The sequence below is a fragment of the Sinocyclocheilus rhinocerous genome, unplaced genomic scaffold (assembly GCF_001515625.1).
Source record: "Sinocyclocheilus rhinocerous isolate Xijiao unplaced genomic scaffold, SAMN03320098_v1.1 scaffold11469, whole genome shotgun sequence".
Lineage (NCBI taxonomy): Eukaryota > Metazoa > Chordata > Actinopteri > Cypriniformes > Cyprinidae > Sinocyclocheilus > Sinocyclocheilus rhinocerous.
This window is the reverse complement of record NW_015650265.1, coordinates 8316-32363: the sequence shown is the minus strand read 5'-3', so window position 1 is coordinate 32363 and position 24048 is coordinate 8316. Positions and strand designations below refer to the sequence as shown.

Below are 24048 nucleotides of genomic sequence, written 5' to 3'. Positions count from 1 at the left end.
TGCAAATCCGTGAATGAATGTTCCGAAGTGAAGTAAACTTTAACTGATTTCCCTGTGCTCAGGGAGTAGGGCACAATAAACACTGTAATGGAACCCTGTCAATCAGAACACATCATGCATGGAGCTCTCTTCTAATCTGATCTGAATCAGGTGTGTTAAGTAAGAGAGACATGCAAAATAATCAGAGCAGTGATTTCTAATGTAAGTGTTTAAGTTTAAGAACTGGCAAAAGTGGCAATACTTCGCAATGGCTGAAAACGTCACAATGTGCATACTATCCATCCTAAATTCTATGTGATATTAGTAATTTTCAATACTATTTAGGGCAGATAGGGTGGCTAGTATGCACATTGGGACGCAGGGATTGTCAAGCTTTATAGCAGCCAAACAGGAAATGATCATAGCGGGAGCAGTAAACAGTCAGTACTCAGGCGAGGACTGAGCTCCCTCTGCTGGTGTGGTGTTGCAGAGGTCAGTAATGGCAGAATACAATAGTTTTGTCTAAGGTTAGTGACTAAACAGAAATTGACTTTTAAAAAGAAACCCACCCTGAGAAATATTAATTCTCTATAATGTTTATTCCTCTAAATAAACCACATATGAGTGCATGCATCCTGTTGAGATTTATTAAATGCTACAGTAATATCATCTTACTACAGTCTTAAAGACATGCAAAAAAGAGCAACTAGAGGGAACGTCCTGCACCATCCAGCTGCAGAAAAAAAGAAACAAAGAAACACCTAGTGAGATAAGATGGATCAATCTCTCTAGTGGTGACTTCATTCACAGGAGCAATGGGACGATCAGGACAAGCACAACAGGTCTAACAATGGAAGATGATGGATCATTAACATTTGAAAGTGTTAGTCTGAAGAACACCGGCAAATATACATACACTGTTTTTAATGCTGAAGGAACACAGATTGATGCTGGAGAAAAGGAAATTAACGTTTATGGTAAGATCACAAATATTTGTACCACCATAATTACAAAATAAGAGTCTCTACAGTAGTTACAGTAGTAGGAAATAACCATGTTTCTGTCACAGCAAAGGCTCCTAAACCTAATCTGACGTTTCAATTAGTGACGATGCTCTCCTGTGACGTTGGAAAGCGTACAGATCTGACTGTATCCTGGTATGTATAGATGGCAAAATCATCCAGAATGAAAAAAACCCAGTTCTGCTCTTGACATCTGCTCAAGTACAGCAGAATAAACCGTACACATGCACTGCAAGCAATCCTGTCAGCAGTAGGGAAAGTGACGGCATGACATTAACACATAAGTCGTTCTTATTTCATGTGCTTCTCTTTCTTCAATATATTGGCTTTATGTTATAATTATTTATTCATTATTTAATCTTTATCTTTTAAAAAATGCTCTTCAACAATCTAAATCATGATCTTTTGGGTTTTTTAATAGATTTGACCTTATACTGATGTTAAAAAAACCTAACATGTTCAGTTCTGGCTGATTACTGATCTATCAAATGACTGTGTGACTTTTAATGATTTCACTTTTGTTTTATTAAAATATGCACTGGTTGTTGGTCTGACTGTTTCCTGTTTTTGCTGCATGAAACAATGACAATAAAACAACAGTATTTTCCAACAACACATTGACTGTGCAGAACAGTATTAAAAGTGCACTGTAAAAAAAATGATTGTGATTTTAACAGTAAAAGACTGTAAAAATGCTACAGTAAAAACCTGTTAACTGGTTAACAGTAAGTTTCCATACTATAGTCGGTGAATAAATGTAATTACATTTAATGTAATTTTACAGTAAAATACTGTTAAAAATACGGTTTTTGGAAGTGAAAAAGAAAAAGTAATTGTATAATTTACAGTGAAAATTACCGTAGACATTATTGAACTGGTTTATGCCTTTTACAAACACACTCGAGATGCAAAGAGCAAATACAGAGGAAGTTCAGAGACAGAAACCACAAACATGCTGCATTGGGTTGGTCTTTCATTAAGCGTTCAGCATTTATTGCTGCTGTCTTGTGTGAGTTCATGGCAAATGTTCAATGTCATGGTCTGGTACAAACATGCAAGACTACCATCAAGACCACCATCACCACAAAGAACCACCACTGTATAATGCATGACAAATGAGACCATACCAGGTGATGGCAGGGCAGAGCTCAATCTCCCTCTCTAAATTGATGAAAACTTTAGTGTCTCTCCAAAAAAAAAATTATAATAATGCAAATAAGTCCTTGTGTGGAAGAGAGCATCTGAGGGTTTTAAAATTTGAATTAAAATTTCAAATTTCAAACTTAATTTCGAGAACACCCAAGAAACGTATTTTTCTGAAATGTTAAGTGTCTGAAAGGTTAAGTGTGTTTGTGCTGTCGTTCTGTCTTCTAATAGATTACACTTTCATTGATATTTTAATACCTAATTCTAATGCAATGACATTCAGATATTTTAAGCATGAATATATATATATATACTTGTTGAATGTAATTACAACTTCTGAAGAGAAAAGAGCAAACTACCTAACCACCAGCACCACCTAAACATAAAAAAATTATTTCAGAGATTTTCCTGTTTACTTGTTGAAATAAATCTTACCTTCAAACAGATCTCTCTCATAGACCGGATCACTGGTGCTCTCTCTCACTGCATTCTTGAGTGTGCATGTGTAGAAGACCTCTGGATTTCCTTGTTTTTCAACTTTGATAAGTTCTCCTTTCGGACTGTGGGGTGAGCCCTTCAGTGTTTCTCCAGCAGAATTCTTCCAGATGATCGTTTCACTGTACTTGCATATTAAATACACAGCATTAGGGTTCATTTCAATCTTCTCTATTTTTATCTCAGGTTTGGGGAGCGGTGCTGTGAAAGAAACAATGAAAAACTTCAGTGATGGTATCAGACTGTAATATCATAGCATTTTGATACAAATCATAACTTACAATTCTTGAGTGTACATGTGTAGAAGACATCTGGATTTCCTTGTTTTTCAACTTTGATAAGTTCTCCTTTCGGACTGTGGGGTGAGCCCTTCAGTGTTTCTCCAGCAGAATTCTTCCAGATGATCGTTTCACTGTACTCGCATATTAAATACACAGCATTAGGGTTCATTTCAATCTTCTCTATTTTTATCTCAGGTTTGGGGACCGGTGCTGTGAAAGAAACAATGAAAAACTTCAATGATGGTATCAGACTGTAATATCATAGCATTTTGATACAAATCATAACTTACACTAAGAAAGCATCATTGTATTATCATGTTTTGGGGCATGTACCATGGTATTCTTGGAAGTACTTCAGCACCATGGTATATATCACAGTACCATGGTATCATAATCTGATACCATCAGAGGAGGCTACCGTAGTACTGCCACAATGCAGTGACATATTATTCAGTGCAATACACGCAATTGCACAGAATGATTATCACATCTCCTGGTATTTTTACATGTTACTCCAAGGCATGTCAAAACACATGATAATACCTTGCTAACTCTTGTTAGCATAATAATAGTTTTTTTAATATATTATTACAAATAACTAAAACATATAACAATATGAAAATTATATTTTACACATACAAAGATTGTTAAAAAAAAGTTGACAGAATTATGAATTTAGGTAAATGGGTGCAGAGCCAGTGGTGGTTTTGTAGGCAAACATTAATGCCTTGAATTTAATGCGAGCAGCTACTTGGTAGCCAGTGCAAATTGATGAACAGAGGTGTGACGTGTTCTTTTCGACTCATTAAAGATTAATCTTGCAGCGGCATTTTGGATTAATTGTAGAGGTTTGATAGAAGTGGCTGGAAGACCTGCCAAGAGAGCATTGCAATAGTCTAGCCTGGACCGGACAAGAGCTTGAACAAGGAGTTGTGTTGCATGTTCTGAAAGAAAGGGCCTGATCTTCCTAATGTTGTATAAAGCAAATCTGCAGGACCGGGCAGTTTTAGCAATGTGGTCTGAGAAATTCAGCTTATCATCAATCACAACTCCAAGGTTTCTAACTGTTTTTGAAGGAGTTATGGTTGATGAGCCAAACTGGATGGTCTTTTAAAGCTATTAAACTGAACAAAACTGTTTGATGAACCATTTGCTATGTTCATACTTCCCTGAAGACGCTCTAAATCTCCTTCTGAATTTGAATGTTTACTTTAAATAAAAGTCTTAACACATTTTACTTTTGACAGACAATTTTATTCAGAATGATTGACATTATGTCCAGTGTATACTATTTTAGTAGTTTGTGCATTACCTGAAAAAATAAAAAATTTAAAAATCACACGATTAGAATTAAACAACTTTTTAACAGAAAAATTTAACAGAAGAAAAATGAATTTTTTACTTTCATCCAAATCTGGGTCAAAAGTTGAATCTTAATATAATCTTAATACAATACTTTAGTAGCTTATTTATACACAGTCACCAGTGCTGATTACTTGTTACATATTTTTAGGTAATGATGAGGTACTTTTAAATTACTTTTGACGTAACATGGTTTAACATGTTGATTTAAATATGATAATTCTGTACCATATTGATATAAAAATACAGAGAAAGAAAATATATTCCTTGTGTTGTTATTAACAACATGAAGTGCATTAAACATTACATTATGCCAAAATTTCCCAAACTGGGTTTTGTGAAGGAGCTGCAGGAAGTTTGTGAGTTTAATGAAAAGCCAATAAACAATTCAATCAAAAAAATTTAAAATTTGAATAATTTTGCAATCAAAACACCAGAATAGATGAAAGATTTTATTTGATTGCATGTGATGTGACCATTAACCAAGAGAACATGCAAATGTATGTAATTATTAACTTATAGGCCTACCTTAATCTCAGGTGGTACTTCAAGTAAATATATTAGGTGAAAGAGGTTCGGCTGACATAAAAGTTCCTGCATTAGGAAATAATGTGAAATTGTGCATTTTAATGTTTTTGAAAGACAAAAGCCTTCCAAAGACATAGCAATGGTTAATAACCCACTGAGTCATAATTCAATGTTTGTCAGTAGAAATGTTGAAATTTGAAGATGACACTTAAAATTTAAATGATTTCTGTAAATCTAGTGGTCAGATGTTGTGTGGCATCTCAATTTTCTGTGTAATTACATTCACCTGACTAGTGACTGGTCTTTGTGTGAATGTCCACAAACCGGAAAGACTTTTGAAATGTATATAAGCGGCAGGCTACTTTAGAAAGGTACAATTAGGGAGAACCAATAAATTGATGAAGTGAATAATTAATTTCTGCTGTGTAAATAATATGTAATCATCTAATCAATAAAAAAGTTATAGGTCTGATGGCGTTAATTTACTCGCTTCTCACAATATAATGCTGCCTATTTCTAAGGTGTTTTGCATACAGGATAGTATGCCTGTTGTTAAATTTTTACATGGCTGCTGCAACCATGAATAATCTGAAATTGAAACTGTAGTTGGAACATAAAGGGTGTTCAAAATTCTATTAAAAGAAAAAAGATTCTGAATTATCTGAAAAAAGAACAAGTTCATATTGCCTGTTTGCAGGAGACACACTTATGAACGAATAGTTTCACTCGTGAATGAACACGCCAAGTTGAAGCGAGACTGGGTTGGGCAAGTGTTTTGCTCATCATTTACTAGTAAGAGTAAGGGAGTGGCCATTCTTATTCACAAACATCTCCCTCTCTCAAATGTAAACATTCAGGCTGATAACTCAGGTAGATATCCTACTTAAAGGGATGCTTAGTGGAGTACCTGTTACCTAAATGAATGTATATACTGTATATACACCCCATTCAATCTAATGATTTTATTACACAAATCTTTTGTAAATTCCTTGAATGGCAGTGTTGTCACGGGTACAAAAGGAGGATTCAATTGCGAATGTGAAATATAACAGTTTATTAGGAAAAGGTCCCAACCAGACCAAAGGCAAGAGTCAAACAAGGCATGTGCAGGATATAGTCACTCTTGGTAGCGCAGGGACGCAAATGGGCACCCGTGGATATCCCGAGAACATACGATCCTTGGGGGCGAATCCTGGAACCGAATTCCAATGAGACGAAGGGAAGGAACAGAGAACTGAACACAGCAGGAACACCAAACGATCTGACAACACAGGACGGATAGCACAGGTGTTATATAGCTGAGCTGATGAGCTACAGCTGGCGCAGATCAACAATCAGCAGCAATCACCGACACACCCACTCACACACACATACACACAGAGCGAAAATTAGTCAGTGAACCCATGAACCGTGACAAGTGTGTGCACAGTCTAATTGCAGGTGATTTCAATTGTATTCTTTCACCTGAATTAGATAAATCCGTTCCATTGAAGGGAAGACGCTCTGGCAGGGCCTGTGCCCTGGACGAGACATGCCAGGAACTGGGCTTGGTAGATACGTGGCGGGTTCTACATCCTGGGGAGAGGGAATATACTTTTTTTTTCAAGAGTACACAAAACCAGCAGTAGAATAGACTATATTTTTTCACCCAAAGCCTTCATGATATACTGAACTGCGAGATTGGTAATATTGTCATATCTGATCATGCGGCTGTATTTCTTAAAGGGGTCATAGGATGCTATTTTAAAGATCATTATTTGGTGTATTTGGTGTAACAGAATATGTTGACATGCTTTAATGTTCAAGAAACACATAATTTTTCAAATACTGTACATTATTGTAGGTCCTCTATGCCCCACCTCTCTCAAACACGTCGTTTTCAACAAAGCCCCCTCCTTTGACAAGCACAGTCTGCTCTGATTGGCCAGCTGAACCAGTGCATTGTGATTGGCCGAACACCACAAGCACGAGTCGGAAATGTAACGCCCCTTACCATAATCGCGAGCTTCAGCTTTCAAAGTAAATATCAAGACAGTTAAAAATGTCGTTAGTTTTACCATCAGTTCAAGCCCGAAAGGGCAACAGAGTCGCGTGACAGACACAGAGATGATGCAGTACACAAGCCGCGGTTAAGACAGCTGACGTGCTATGATTTCTGACAGGCAGTTCACTCTCCTGTGATGTGACCCTGCTCCCCTCACACACACACACACACGACGAGTTACTCTGCGCTGCGCAAAACTCCGCATTTGAACAGTCAATAGCAAATACTTAAACTAATAACAAAACATACTTACAGTCGCTGATTCAGAAGCGCCAGATTGTCATAGCAAAGCTGGAACTGACCCTTTTTTTTTTTTTAGAAATAGCCTTTGTGCACAGCCAGCCTTGTACTCTTCTAGGTTCAAAAAACTGTCGTCCATAAAATGCGTTGCACAAATTCGAACATCTGGGTTGTGCTGTTCTGTTGTAAATAAATCTTAACCAATGATTCCTAATTGCATCTACTTCCAGAAGGCCAAATAAAGTGCTTTTGCACTGAATCACACAGTGTCTCCCTGACATGGCTGCATCAACACTACTGCTGTTCCTGAAACCACGCTTTCTTTCTTTGCGTGCACATTTGGGCAGCATTATGCTAATATTTCCACACAGTGACGAAGACATGTGGGGGCGTGTTAGAACGAGGTAGGTGTGGCTGACTCTGAACTTTTATAAAGAATATCTCTTTGGATTTGAGACTTTAGTCTTTGCAACTTTACAGATCTTCTTTATGCACCAAGAGCTTGTAACACTTCAAAGAGAAAGGAAAACTTGAAATCGCATCATATGACCCCTTTAACTTATCGCTTTCTAATGTCAAATATGATCTGCTGGCTTGCCTTGTTTGTACTTTGTATTATTATTATTATTATTATTATTTTAAATTTACATTTACATTTAGTCATTTAGAAGACGCTTTTATCCAAAGCGACTTACAAATGAGGACAGTGGAAGTAAGACCTTTTTTTAAGAAAACAAGCAATAAATGAATAGAGTGCAAGACTAAAAGGGACAAGTTTAAAAAAATGTTTTTAAAGAATAGAATTAGAATAGAGAGTGCTAGAGTTAGAGGGTCAAATAAAGATGGAAGAGATGTGTTTTGAAGATGGCTAAGGACTCAGCTGCTCGAATTGAGTTAGGCAGGTCATTCCACCAGGAGGGAACATTTAATTTAAAAGTCTGTGAAAGTGATTTTGTGCTTCTTTGGGATGCACAATAAAGCGACGTTCACTTGCAGAACGCAAGCTTCTAGAGGCACATAAGTCTGAAGTAATGAATTTAGGTAAAGGGGTGCAGAGCCAGTGGTGGTTTTGTAGGCAATGCCTTGAATTTTATGCAAGCAGCTATTGGTAGCCAGTGCAGATTGATAAATAGAGATAACTTAAATTTATAAACAGGGATAAATGATCCCTGTAATTGCCAAAAAAACGCCAAAAAATACCTGAAACAGCTTCTGTGGAGATGAACACAACGCAGATTGCGACCAATGGCAAGCATTGTAGAGACATTTTTGTTATACGAAGGACACGTTAATGCACTTTTATCCAGTATTTCTCCGAATGTCTTTTACACACCAAAGACACAAACAGAAACCGCAAGCATTGTGTTGGTCTCCATTATAACCAAGAAGCTCCCTACACTGTGCAGTGAATCTCATTTATATCGTGTGTACATTGTTTCAATGAGAGGATCGCAATCAGAGGTGTTTGAGAAATCAACAGATATGTCTGTGATTGGCTACACTGTGCTCAACGCTACAAAAACACGAACTAGGAACTTTCGATGCTCTCCAGACAGTGCAAACACAAACACGCACTGGAGAGTTGCTAAATTTGATTTGCCAATATCATATTATTACAGTTTTAACTGAGGGCTCTTTTCACTGCGTGCAAAACTGACGTGTGGCGTGAGAACAGTGTCAGCTGTGAATCTCACTGCATGCTTAAGAGTTTGCAGCCTTTATTTGATTGGTCTGCATAATCACTGACATCTTTAGTTGATGATTCTGCATAACCGCCAGCTCCCTGAATGCAAACTTTCTGTTCTCTTTTCTGTTTCTGTGAACGGAAGTTATTTCTGTCTCCTCGAGCTGGTTGTGAAAAGGTTCTGGAACATTTGCTGTTTTCAGAGGAGCAATGAGCTGCCAATACAGTCTCTTATTTTTATTCCTCTGTGGCTTTGCTGCGCTCACTGGTAAGTTATGGTTTCATTTTGTGTAGATATTTTAATGAACTGAACTAAAACAGCCCCTTTTGCAAATCTTACATGCAAACTGTTGCAGTTAGAGTTTGTGCACATCTGCCTTTACTAGAAGACACTTACAGAAAGTCAAATATATAGGGGAGACCGAACATTTCACCTTTTCATTCTACAAATACACAGTGGGAAAATATTCTTTAGATTATTAAAATGTTCTTCACGCTAAGAAAAAATGGTTCGGACTGAAAATGGTTTTGACTGGAAAGTTCTTTGGTGAACCATTTTTTTTTTCTAGGGCATTGACACGAAAACCTTTTGAAACATTTATTTTTTAGCTGTCTGACAGAGAATCCATATCTCAGTAGGTTTTGACTGAAAAGTCTTGTTTGCTAATTCAATCAAGCACTAATTTGTTGGTTTTAAACATCTAGTTCAAAACTGTCTTAAGTTAGAATTGATAGAATTTATATGCTGGATAAATAGGTGAACACAGATTTAAAGGCAGATTTGAACTTAAACATTGTACTGTATTTTCAGAACTTTTTTTTTTTTTAAATAAATGTCAGGTCAGGAACAATATGTTGTAATATTACACTTTTTTTTTTAAATTCCTATGTAGCCATAATGTCCATAATAGCCTATACATCTGACATTGTTGTAAGTTTATAAGGCTGTAAAGTAGCAGAGCCTCTTTATTTGAATAACCGTTCAGATGTGAAGTAGACTGGGGAATTAGTTTTTGGATCTTGGGTGTCGAAACAGACATGGTACACATGGTTACAGCCAGTGTCCGAAAACTATTCACTAGTTTGGGAGCACTCTAGGTTACAGACTTTACAACCTGTTGCCTCTTTCAGCTCGCGCCACCGAGTGTAAGCCGATATTGATTCGTGTTCGGGCTCGTGTCCGATCACTCTCTCTCTCTTTTCTTCGCTTCCTCCGACAAAACCCTCTTTGGTTTCTTTGCTGGCTCTGCCATGGCGTTGGTTTTGAGACCCAAGCTACGAGTAAAATATCCCTGTGTCCCAATGAGCATACTGTCCAATCTATCTGCCTTAAATAGTATAGAAAATGACTAATATCACATAGAATTTAGGATGGATAGTATGCACATTGGGACGCAGGCTATGTGAGGTATGCCGTAAAGCAGGTCGCACTCTTCCGCTTTAGCCGATAGGAGGCTGTTCAGGTAGCAGCGGCAGTAGAATTCGTCCGGTTAAGAGTTGGTCCTACCACTGAAATAATTTTAGAGACATTAAGGTCGAAAAACTACATAGTGTTGCTTTAAATCAACTGTATCGTTTTTATGGTCAATAATGGCAGAATAGAATATTTAACTGAGTTCAGCAGTTTTGTCTAAGGTTAATGTCTAATCAGAAATTGGCTTTTAAAAAGAAACCAACCCTGAAAAATCTGAAATAAATGCTAATATAAATTTATTTTCTTATAGTTGCAGAGATATGTAAAACAGAACTACTAGAGGGAACGTCCTGCACCCTAACGCTGCCAACAAGAAACACTGACAAATCTAATGAGATCAGATGGGCCCATACCACCAGTAACGCTATAATTGTGAGGAAAAATAATAAGAACAAATCAAACACTCCAGGTCTAAAAATGGAAGATGATGGATCATTAACATTTGAAAGTGTTAGTCTGAAGAACACCGGCAAATATACATACACTGTTTATAATGCTGACGGTACACGGATTGATGCTGGAGAAAAGCTCATTAACGTTTATGGTAAGTGGACAAATATTTATACCCTTCCACCATAATAACAAAATAAGACTGTAAATTTCTGTTGTTGTTCCAGTAGTAGGAAATAACCACGTTTCTTTCACAGCAACGGCTCCTAAACCTACTCTGACAGTAACCATCAAGTGCAAAGATGGGAACGCTACACTCACCTGTGACATTAGAGACCGTACAGATCTGACTGTCTCCTGGTATAAAGAAGACAATATCATCCAGAATGAAAACAACCCAAAACTGCTCTTGACATCTGCTCAAGTACAGGAGAATAAAACGTACTCATGCAGTGTAAGCAATCCTGTCAGCTATCATCAAAGTGACAGCGTTACAGTATCATGTAAGTCAGTTTTTATTTTACATGCTTCTCATTCTTCATTGAGTTTGTTTCAGTTTTTAGGATTTTTAACAGCTTAAAATAGATTAATGATCGACTTGTTTGTTACTGATTTCATCACATTTGTTTTTGTCTTACAGGTCCTACAGGTGAAGGTGACCCAGGTCCTCCTAAACTCTTTGGCTTTGATTTCTGGATCATGGTGAGCATTTTGGCAGGTTCAGGAGCCCTTCTGCTGCTGCTGATATGTGTTCTTTTGTTCTCTAACCAACGCAAGAAGCACCAAAAAGGTAAGAGATGTCTTCATCACCTCTGAAATTATACTGTATGAGCATTTGTATTTTCAACTAAAGCAGGGGTGTCAAACATACGGCCCGCGGGCCGAACACGGCCCACAGAGGTGTCCAATCCGGCCCGCAGGATGATTTAAACAATATTATAAAATAACAAATAAAACATAATTTTGAAAATTAAATAAAGTGTATTCGCTACAATATTTTACTTTGAGTTTAAAGCGGAACAAATGGCTCATTTATTTACGTTGATATTATGCCTGCGTTGTAACTGATGCTTGTGGGGCCATTTTCTGGTGATTTTAAACATGTCCAAAAGAAGAAATTTGTCCTGGAAGGGCGGACAGGCTATTTAAGGAGAAATGGAAAGAAAGTAATCTCAACGCCGACAGGTATGTTTAATCACAACTCGTGGCTGTGGTAAATGTGTGCAATAGTAAAGGACACTGTGACGCACTGGACAGCTTCGCATGGAGAAAGTAAATGAGCGAGGAGTGTGCGATATTTATTGTGTACTAATATCCTAACTGTTGTTTTAATGATGTGCGAGCTGACATTTTGTAACTTTGCAAAAAAACAAACAAAGACATCATGAGAGTTTTTCAGTGCAGGATGAAGGCTATCAGTTTACAATATAATTCAATATATGAGGGGAAAAATAAAATGCCCTGTAAGAAATTTAGTTTTTAATATTTATGTCGTGATAGTTAAGTAATGTCTAACTATATCAAGAGTGTTGCTTTCCCGAATGTCAGCGCGATCGCAAATGAATAGATTTTATATAACAGCTCAACAAACAAGATGCTAGTATTAAGTGTGTTATATTAGTCACAATGCTGTCTGTTTATCTCTGTTTTGGCAAGAAAATTTTTTTAACAAGAGGCAGCACTGTGTATTTTGTTACTGAATTAATCTGTGTTTTTGAACAAATTATTTGAGTCAATGATTCAGTGGCCCATTCATAAAGACAATCACTAGCTTAGTTTCTAAAGGAATCAGCCGTTTTGAATGAATGAGTCAATGGATCACTCATTAAGACGGAGACTTGCTGCCACCTACTGGCGGCTTTAGTGTCATATTTATTTATCCATGACAGGCTTAAACCAACCAAGGTGCTATCTCAAAAACACACTCTGCAAAATATGGTAATTATCACTATAAAAAAAAAAAGACATTTTGTGTCAATTGCACACCCCTAAAACAACCAAGCATCATCTTTAAAAAAAAGTTGTCCTAGATTTTTTTTTTTATTATATTGTAGTTTGTATGGTTAATATTAATGTAATTGTGAGCAAACTAGGGTTTAACAAAAAGTAATTCGGCCCACACAAGGGGACATTTTCTCCGATCCGGCCCTCAACCTTAAATGAGTTTGACACCCCTGAACTAAAGGGAAACTGATCAAACTATGAAGCTGTCGCTGTTCTTGTTAAGCTTTAAAAGTTCACACCACAATCATTAGCGTATTTAAATGCCAAATTGTAAACTTACATTTATTAATTTAGCAGATGCTTTTATCCAATGCTAAATTATAGTAGTAGTATAAAAATATATAGTCAGGTAAATACAATTTTAAATCACTGGAATGAACCTATAATGGAATTTTCTGAAAAATGGGTTATTTGTTGCAATTACCTTTACATTTACCATTTACATTTATTCATTTATTGACTTACATATGAGTAGCAATCAAAACAACAAAAGAGCAACAATATATGTGTTGTGACAATTTTTTAATAATAAATAAAGAGTGAATAGAAAAATAGAGAAAATTAAAAAAGTAATAAATAGAAATAGAAAAATAAAAAGCATACAGAAAATTAATTAGTAATTATTATAATTATTTAATAAAATTCACCTGCAGTTAAACAGGAAATTCAAAGGCTTTTACCACAGATTCCTGTAGTCTATTAGATTTTAGTAAACAGATCGAATCAAGCTCCACTTAACATCCTGTTTACAGACGTAATGTGTTTTTCTGGGGCATTTAACAGAACAAACACCAAAACAGGTTTTCTAAGAACCCACACTTTCAAAAGTGTTTAATTATAATTATTTTTTCATATTGATTCATTTGCAAATTATTTATAATTTAGTGAATATTATGTAAAAATTCACTGCAGCTTGTGTTATTTACTATCTTTAAATTAAATTGTGGAAATTGTGATATAATTTATACTTTTAGATATATATATTTATACACTTGTTAAAAAATATTTATTATTAAACATCAAAGACCCATGAACATTTTTAATGTGTTCTTAAATTATTGAAATATTGGCAATAATGGCAATTTTATGAACATCTTGTCTTTGATATCGATCGAATCAAGCTCCACTTAACATCCTGTTTACAGACGTAATCTGTTTTTCTGGGGCATTTAACAGAACAAACACCAAAACAGGTTTTCTAAGAACCCACACTTTCAAAAGTGTTTAATTATAATTATTTTTTCATATTGATTCATTTGCAAATTATTTATAATTTAGTGAATATTATGTAAAAATTCACTGCAGCTTGTGTTATTTACTATCTTTAAATTAAATAGTGTAATATTATTTATATTGGAGATACTGGATATAGGATTACACCAAGATATTGGCACTGGCCATCAAAAAATAAAAAATAAAATAAATCAGTAGACCACTACATGGAAATTATAGGGGTTTCCCAACTGGGGGTTCTTGAGTTGATGGAAAGCTAATAAATAATTAAATTGCATGAAAATTGAAAACGGGCAAGCATAATTAATTGAAATCAAATGGAAATTGTGATATAATTTATACTTTTAGATATATATATTTATACACTTGTTAAAAAAGATTTATTATTAAACATCAAAGACCCATGAACATTTTTAATGTGTTCTTAAATTATTGAAATATTGGCAATAATGGCAATTTTATGAACATCTTGTCTTTGATATCTTTCAGATGAGAGGGAGTTCAGGCTGAGGAATCTTCAAGCTCCAGCTCCTACCAAAACAGATCCAAACACAGCGGAAACATCTGATTACAAATGACAACCTGAGTGTTCATACTTCCCTAAACACACATTAATCACCTTATGAATTTTAATTTTTGTTCAGACAGAGAGGCCAAAGAGAAACAAAGTCATAAGAGCTCCAGTTGGGCTTTAGAGGATTCATGATGAGCAGAAGTGTGTGGCTGATGCAGCATCTAACATTCGCGTATCAGTTAAAAAAAAAAGACATTTTGTGTCAATTGCACACCCCTAAAACAACCAAGCATCATCTTTAAAAAAAAGTTGTCCTAGATTTTTTTTTTTATTATATTGTAGTTTGTATGGTTAATATTAATGTAATTGTGAGCAAACTAGGGTTTAACAAAAAGTAATTCGGCCCACACAAGGGGACATTTTCTCCGATCCGGCCCTCAACCTTAAATGAGTTTGACACCCCTGAACTAAAGGGAAACTGATCAAACTATGAAGCTGTCGCTGTTCTTGTTAAGCTTTAAAAGTTCACACCACAATCATTAGCGTATTTAAATGCCAAATTGTAAACTTACATTTATTAATTTAGCAGATGCTTTTATCCAATGCTAAATTATAGTAGTAGTATAAAAATATATAGTCAGGTAAATACAATTTTAAATCACTGGAATGAACCTATAATGGAATTTTCTGAAAAATGGGTTATTTGTTGCAATTACCTTTACATTTACCATTTACATTTATTCATTTATTGACTTACATATGAGTAGCAATCAAAACAACAAAAGAGCAACAATATATGTGTTGTGACAATTTTTTAATAATAAATAAAGAGTGAATAGAAAAATAGAGAAAATTAAAAAAGTAATAAATAGAAATAGAAAAATAAAAAGCATACAGAAAATTAATTAGTAATTATTATAATTATTTAATAAAATTCACCTGCAGTTAAACAGGAAATTCAAAGGCTTTTACCACAGATTCCTGTAGTCTATTAGATTTTAGTAAACAGATCGAATCAAGCTCCACTTAACATCCTGTTTACAGACGTAATCTGTTTTTCTGGGGCATTTAACAGAACAAACACCAAAACAGGTTTTCTAAGAACCCACACTTTCAAAAGTGTTTAATTATAATTATTTTTTCATATTGATTCATTTGCAAATTATTTATAATTTAGTGAATATTATGTAAAAATTCACTGCAGCTTGTGTTATTTACTATCTTTAAATTAAATTGTGGAAATTGTGATATAATTTATACTTTTAGATATATATATTTATACACTTGTTAAAAAATATTTATTATTAAACATCAAAGACCCATGAACATTTTTAATGTGTTCTTAAATTATTGAAATATTGGCAATAATGGCAATTTTATGAACATCTTGTCTTTGATATCTTTCAGATGAGAGGGAGTTCAGGCTGAGGAATCTTCAAGCTCCAGCTCCTACCAAAACAGATCCAAACACAGCGGAAACATCTGATTACAAATGACAACCTGAGTGTTCATACTTCCCTAAACACACATTAATCACCTTATGAATTTTAATTTTTGTTCAGACAGAGAGGCCAAAGAGAAACAAAGTCATAAGAGCTCCAGTTGGGCTTTAGAGGATTCATGATGAGCAGAAGTGTGTGGCTGATGCAGCATCTAACATTCGCGTATCAGTTGTTTCTGAGGGGGAAAAAATATTTTTATGTATACTATAAAACATACAGTCATGATTTTCCACAAAGAAATTAAATAAACTTACTCTCGTAAATCTTGGGTCTTCCACAGCAAGCAGCACAATAATCTTATAGAACAAGAATAACAGTGACACACATTTACAGTCAACATGAAATCATAACCAAGCCTGTTTCCTTCATTAATAGATGTAGTGTGAGTTATTCATGGGATTATGTTATTCATAAATGGTTAGAATTTTTGTTTTGAGTTTTGAGTAAATGATAAGCACAGAATGGAAACACGCTTCAAATGCTTTAAGAGATTAAACACAGTCTTACCGTGAAAAGGAATTTTAATAAGAAAAAGGATGATAATAACCACAGTGATCAAAGAAATGGCAATTGCAACGACAAGATTTGTGTTCAAATCTAATGAAGAGAAGAAAAAAAAACATGTCATACTTATGAAACAAATCCAGTCCTGTAATATGCATTTAAATGGTCAAAATTAGGTTAGTAAATAACATTATTGCCATAATTTAGAATTGTTTTTTTTTTTTTACATATCTACATACTGATTTATGTTGTATGGAGTTTCTTCACTGTCTTACCATTAAACAGATCTCTCTCACAGACCGGATCACTGGTCGCTTCACTCACGGCGTTCTCGAGTGTGCAGGTGTAGAAGTTTTCTGGATTTCCTTGTTTTTCAACTGTGATGAACTCTCCTTTCAGATGGTGCTTTGAGCGCTTCAGTGTTTCTGCGGCAGAATTTCTTCCAGGCGATCGTTTCACTGCACTCTCATATTAAATACACAACATCAGGGTTACTGCTCTTCTCTGTTTTTATCACAGGTTTAGGGACCCGCTCTGTGAAAGGAACAATGAAACAAGTATGAAAATCCAGTTCACAAAGAAAATAAAATGAAATGAAAAACAACTACAGCCTCGGAAAAAGTGTTGTGGCCATGGTACAATGATGGTGTCAGATACGACTGTTGTTTTACTTTGGTACAAACTATCACTAACCTAAAAGTTTATACTGTAATGCTACAGTGGTTTTAGGACATGTACCATGGTAGTACTGTGTTATTCATGGAAGTACAAATATTCACTCACCCAACACTTCCAGTTTATACTGTAATGCTACAGTGGTTTTAGGACATGTACCATGGTAGTACTGTGTTATTCATGGAAGTACTTTGGAGTACCATGTAAACACAATATTTCAAATTACCAAGGTGTTATTCCTGTATCTGAAGTTAGCTGTATCTGGAGTGAACTGAATAAATGTAATGACAAATATTCACTCACCCAACACTTCAAAGTGGAATCTGTGTTCCTGCTCTTTACTGTTGATGTCGATGGAATAAAGTCCACTATGTTTGACATTTAAATCATGTATAGCAATTTCTCCAGACTCCTTATCAAGAGTTGTGATGTCTTTGAATCTCTGATTCGGGATGGAAACACCATCATCAACATCCCATTCAATCGCATTGGCAAGAACTCCACTGCTGTTTCTGTGTTTCCATATAATGCTGCTGACAGGAGGATCTATTCTGTTTGTACGAAAACACACAGCTTCACCCACTGCTTTCTTCACTTCTTCATCTAATGAATGAAACATGGAAGTTAGTCAACATTCAACAATCAAGTTTATTCCAGTTGGTGAATTTCTATACTGGAAGTGAACTCATCAATAACGATAATATCAATAAGAACCTAAAAGTAACATGGAATTTGGACATAATGCCATCAGCAGCCATTAGCCATTAACTTTATGATACACGGATATGGTAATATAAATCAAATACCAGGGTATAACGAAAACAGTTGTGGATCTATTTACATAAAATACACGGGAATCGTTTAATATTTGTTAATTAGACTATTTTTTGTGAGCAAATATTTATTAAAAGAAAAGAACAACAAAATATCACAAAGCATTTTAAACAGCCAAAGGGAAATATACATGTAGCCTATATCAAAGACATTACACACCCATGCATTAATACAAAATAAACAGTTATAAAAAGATAAAGAAAAAAAATAAGGGGTACCCACACACAAACACATAGGGGAATTACTCATGTTCTGGAACTCCAATTAAACCAACTTAAAATACAGGTAAAGAGAAGAGATCATCTCAACCAGGTTTTCAGTCAAAGGGCCTTTCATTAGCACCATTTACTCGAGCAGTTCTAAAAAAAAAGTACATCCAAAAAATGTAAGAATCCAGCATTTAACAGAAAGAGAATGAGGAGGTTTCCATCTTAATGCCATCATCTTTTTAGCAGCTATGAGGCCAGCTAGTTGTTCTGATTATTAATATTCAATATTGTTAACTTAATAACAAAACAGGGGCAGTTACAGGTACATTTGTTGAAACCAGATCAGACATTCTTGATAGTTAATTAGACTTATAATTATAAAGCTGCTTTTGAATCGCCAAGAACAGACACCATCTCATCTTCGACAAAACAATAACAGCGTTCCTGAAGCGCAGCTTCGGTGGTGATGAACACAACAACGGTGACCAACGTCAAACAGTGAAGTGACATTTTTGTTTGGCTAAGTACACTTTTATTCACTGTTCTTCTTTATTTTGCTCAAAGACGCAAACACGTCTAATCGCAGTCCCAAACACGTGGATAAAGAGGAAAACAGGAACTGAAAGGAAGACATGCGGTTGGTCTTTTACCAGCAGTAGGCTACATCCCACATAAAAAATACTATAGTAATTTATAGGAAATTCTATAGTGTTTTAAGCATACTATAGTAAAGTATATTATACTGTATATATTATAGTATTATAACTGTTAATTATACCCTATAGTTGTAGAAAACGTAGGACAGTATTGGGTAAAGTAATTTGTTTATATTACTATAGTTGTTATATTACCACAGCAACTATAGAATTACCACAACAAATTAATTCAAGTAATTTACTATAGTATGGTTCAAAAACACTTTAGTATTTACTATAAATTATTATTCCATGGTCTGTCTGAATACTGGATTCTGATTGGCTGGCAGGTATGCATTAAAACCGTTTAATGCACAGGTAGTTCCAAGTCAGTTTAATCACCGTTCTATATTAATGCGCTGCTTTAATTGATGCACACAAACCCACACGCACATCACTCACACACAAACACACACACAGAGAGAGAGAGAGAGATTGCGCTGTGCACACACATAAACTTATTGTCAATGCTTCGCCGCGATTTTCATTAATAAAATAGCCTAGATACTAGATCGCTACATTAGCCTATATTCCTTAGCAACGAGGTGTAAAGTCGCTGTTTTGAAGTAATTAATAATTGTTTGTAGAGAGACGCACAGACGCAGGTACACTCTTAAAAATAAAGGTGCTTCACGATGCCATAGAAGAACCTTTTTGTCTAAATGGTTCCATAAAGAACCTTTAACATCTGAAGAACCTTTCTGTTTCACAAAAGGTTCTTTGTGGTGAAAAAAGGTTCTTCAGATTATAAAAAGATAAGAAAGAGACGGTTCTTTAAAGAACCTTTGACTGAATGGTTCTTTGTGGAACCAAAAATGGTTTTTCTATGGCATCGCTTGAAGAACCTTTTGAAGCACCTTTATTTTTAAGAGTGTACACTGTCATCTCTTTCTCTCTCTCTCGTTTTCTTTCTCTCTCTTGATCGATCGATAATTAATTGAAATGCTATAAATGCTATAATTCACTCAAATAAATGTGATCTTACCGTACTATTTCATCTCTGTGTTTGATTTGAAGCGGGCAGAATGACGAAAATAACTATCATTTTTACCCATACGGTCAAATATTGTGCTGCAAAGAGCAATAGCCTACTAGGCAACCCATGCTCGGAATTTGTGCTCTGCATTTAACCCATCCAAGTGCACACACACAACAGTGAGTATTGAACACACACACAGCTAAACATTTCCTATCCGAGAAATAAATGTTATGCGGTTCCTGCCGCTGTCTTACCATGAAACAGATATTTTAAATACACTGGATCACTGGTCTCCACACTCACTGCATTTTTCAGTGTGCAGGTGTAGTGGCTGTCTGGGTTACCGCTGTTGGTCACTGTTATTGTCCTCATATTAGGATACTGTTCGTGAAGCTTCTCTCCATCCCAGTATTTCCAAATGACTGTACTTTCAGAAGAGGCTTCACCCACACAGATCAAGAGACATCCACTAACATCTTCCAATACGCATTTTTTTACAATATGAGGTTTGCAGACAGGCTCTATATGAATAAGGATCAATAAATATTTTTTAGAAAATATTTAAAATATATATTCAATATTAAGTAATAACAATTATTAACATAAGTAATTATTAATCATATTATTTTTATGTATTTGTCTACACATTTTGTCTATTACTGTTGTCTATCATGATCATTTCTAATAAATATATTGGTATGAATACGAACAGATTAATCAATATATTAAAATGAAAAAAAAACAAACGTTTAAATTATGTCTCAATTATTTCTGACACAGATATGTAAATACTGTCATGCAATAATGAATATGAAATGTGTATGAAACTGCAATACATTAACTCACCCATAACAGTCAGAGTGAATTGTTTTCTTTGCTCTTTGCTGTTGATTTCCACTGTATAAGTTCCGCTGTGTTTGAGCTGCAAATATTTTAAATTAAGATTTCCAGTGTTTTTGTCCAGAGTTGCGTGGGATTTGAATTTGGCGTTGGGAATGTCAGTGCTGCCATCCTCCAGATCCCATTCAATGACCTTCACAACAGTTCCAGCATTGTCTCTGTGTTTCCATATAATGCTGGTGGTGCTAGGCGCAACCGATCCAGTCACTTGAGCGAACGTAGTTTCACTATTCACCGCTTTTGTCACATCATCTCCTATAAATAAGACATTATAAAGTGATTCGACATTATAGATAGTATATACTGGCAGCAGAACACTTATTTCATTGTATCCTACATTATAAGCCTACATTATTTCCAAAACAACGTTAAAGTAGGCCTACTTGGAATTTGAGTTCAAAATATTTTCATCGTTTTATTTTTATATTTTCTACTTGATTTTAAGATTTGAGTTACATTCAAAGTGGTTCAAAATGAGCAATGGACTTTTGTCTGCTGGTTGTAATTTTGAACCACTTTGATTTTACTCAAAACTCTTAAAGCACCAAATTAAACGTGAAATTACAATTTAGTGGTTTGAGTTTCTTTTACAATGACTTCTTACAAGGGTTAGGCATGGTGGTGCCATGATGCACTTGGGGTATTACGTAAATGCCAAATATTAATTCAGCACCAAGTATAAGCATACTATAGTATAAGCATAAGTATAAGCACAGAACTATGCATATGCATGTATACAAACAGCTTAATTTGTGAAAAAATAAATCCGTAAAATAACAGAAAAAGTACTGGCAGCTCATTACACATGACATTATCCATTAATAGTACGGACATTTCTGTTAACTCTAAAACACAATGCAATGAAGTGTAAAATTCAAAATACTGTTAAAAAAAAAAAAAAGGAAAATTCCTTAAAATTATACAATAGGTATATTGTACCTGAAACAGATTCGCAGATTATCAAGATCCATATAAAATGGCATTGTTTGAAGAACATCATCTTACTGCTTTCTTCTCCTCGGTTCTCTAGTCTACTGAGGCATCTGTGAGGTTGCTGAACACTTTTAACAGTGCGCTGTTGTCTTGAGACCGTAGGTTGAGTTGGGGGATCCTGTCTGTTTGTGCCCTCTTGTGGCAGAAAGGAGGGTTGAACCTGACATGAACTTTCCAGCAAATTCAGAATCTCAGTTTATTAAGAATCTCATTTTTATGTCATGTGACAAACTTTTATACCTTCGGAATATTGGTTTGTGAATCTCTCTTTCCCAGAATTATTTGAATGATCCAGCAATCTGATTAGATCTACACTGCCTACTTGGATCTCTGGAGTTGAAAACTGACCAGTCCTCTTTCTTTTTAATGTATGAGCGGTGTGGCCATTTGTATTCTGAAAGTGTGATGCTTCTGGTCTCATTTGCTTCCAGTTATTTTACCTGTACAAACAGGGCCATAACTGGGGTTTGCGGGGCCCAGTGCAGGTTGTACCCTTGTTTGAAATTGTGTAAATAGCACAGCTAAATAAAAAGAACAAAGATACAAATTAAACAATGTTTCAAGTTTGTAGGTGTTCAGGTACAGAAACCGAATAATCAAAAGTAAAATTGCATTGCATAGTCGCTGTTATGGTAAGAAAACAAATATTTGTACCCTTTCAACACAATGTCAAGAATAATAAAATAAGACTGTATATTTCTATATGAGGTCCAGCAGTAGAAAATAACCACCATGTTTCTGTCACAGCAAAGGCTCCTAAACCTACTGTGGCATTCGACTGCCAATTGAATGGAAATGCAAACTTCACGTGTGGCATTGCAGACCAGGTAATATTCATAGCCTCTAAAATTATGCAATGCATTTGTATTTTCAACGAAAAGGAAACTGATCAAACTATGGAGCTTGAAAAGTTCACTCCACAATCCTCTACAATTATCAAAGTAATAAAACGCCAAAACTTAAATATGCTGCACATTTATTAATTTATCAGATGCATTTATCCAAAGAGAAATGATGTTAATAGTATAATAAAAAATAAAAAGTCATACAAATACAATTATACATAATTGAATGAACCTATGAGGTATTTTCTCAAAAACAGGTCAATTGTTGTAATTACTACATGCAAAGCCTCAGTTTCCTGTAGTGTTTGGATCTGTTTTGGTAGGAACTAGAGCTGGAATAATCCTCAGCCTGAACTCTTCTTCATCTGGAAGATATCAAAGACAATATGTTCAAAAAATTAGAATTATTCAGATCTTAAATATTCACCCACAGATAATTTAGGTTAATATTTTAATAATTTAAAAACACATTTAGATTTTCATGGTTCTGTGATGGCTAATGGTCACATGACATTTATTTTTGTTTCATTTTACAATTCTGTATATACAGGTCTGTGCAACTTGGCCCAAAAAAAAAAAAAAAAAGATTTTGCTATTTTTTCATGTTGATATTGTGATTTGGACTGTGACATTTCATCTCATATTGAAACTATATATCTATATATCTAAAAGTATGTTTAAAAATTATATCACAACTTCAGTTTTATTTCAATTGCGCTGCCCCATTTTAAATTTACATTCAGTTAAAATTATTATTAGCTTTCCATCAACTCATGAACCCCCATTTGGGAAACCCAGTAAAGTTGAAATTGAATCAGCATGAATCAATTTGACAAATAAACTTATTTTTGAAAGTGTGGGTTTTTAGAAAGCCTGTTGCCTCAGAAAAACACTCAACATATGTGAACAGGATGTTAAGTGGAGCTTGATTCGATCTGTTTACTAAAATCGAATAGACTACAGGAACCTGTGGTAAAAGCCTTTGAATTTCCTGTTTAACTGCAGGTTACTTAAAGCAAATAACCCATCTTTGAGAAGATTCCTTTATAGGTTCATTCCATTAATTTATAATTGTATTTATATGACTTTATATTATTATACTCCTACTATTACATTGAATAAAAGCATCTGCTAAATGAATAAATGTAATGTGCTAATGACTGTGGAGGATTGTGGTGTGGACTTTTAAAGCTCAACAAGAACAGCGACAGCTTCATAGTTTGTCTCCCTTTTGTTGAAAATACAAGCACACATTGCATAATTTAATTTCAGAGGCGATGAGGACGTCTCTCACCTTGTCTGTGCTTTTTTGAGTTGGCTACAGCTTCGACATGCACAGATGATAAGAACACATATCAGCAGCAGCAGAAGGGCTCCTCCACCTGCTAAAATGCTCACCATGATCCAGAAATCAGGGCCAAAGAGTTTACGAGGACCTGGGTCACCTTCACCTGTAGGACCTGTAAGACAAGAGCAGATGTCATGAAATCAGTAGCAAACAAGTCAATCATTAAAA

General features: G+C 35.0%; 2 protein-coding genes across 2 annotated transcripts; one reads left to right on the top strand and one right to left on the bottom strand.

Annotated features, from left to right (window-relative positions):
- Positions 1-677: 677 nt before the first annotated feature.
- On the top strand, positions 678-14620 carry LOC107711590 (natural killer cell receptor 2B4-like). The gene is made up of 4 exons (XM_016516594.1): positions 678-956; positions 10903-11148; positions 11286-11435; positions 14372-14620. Exons 1-4 carry the CDS (start codon positions 830-832, stop codon positions 14458-14460), a joined length of 612 nt encoding a protein of 203 aa, XP_016372080.1. The 5' UTR covers positions 678-829; the 3' UTR covers positions 14461-14620.
- Positions 14621-15831: 1211 nt separating this feature from the next.
- LOC107711587 (uncharacterized) lies at positions 15832-21858 on the bottom strand. The gene is made up of 5 exons (XM_016516592.1): positions 21634-21858; positions 20641-20949; positions 20049-20315; positions 16406-16495; positions 15832-15845 (listed from the first exon to the last, which is right to left on the bottom strand). The coding sequence occupies exons 1-5, from the start codon at positions 21692-21694 to the stop codon at positions 15832-15834; spliced, it is 741 nt and encodes a 246-aa protein (XP_016372078.1). The 5' UTR covers positions 21695-21858.
- Positions 21859-24048: the final 2190 nt, after the last annotated feature.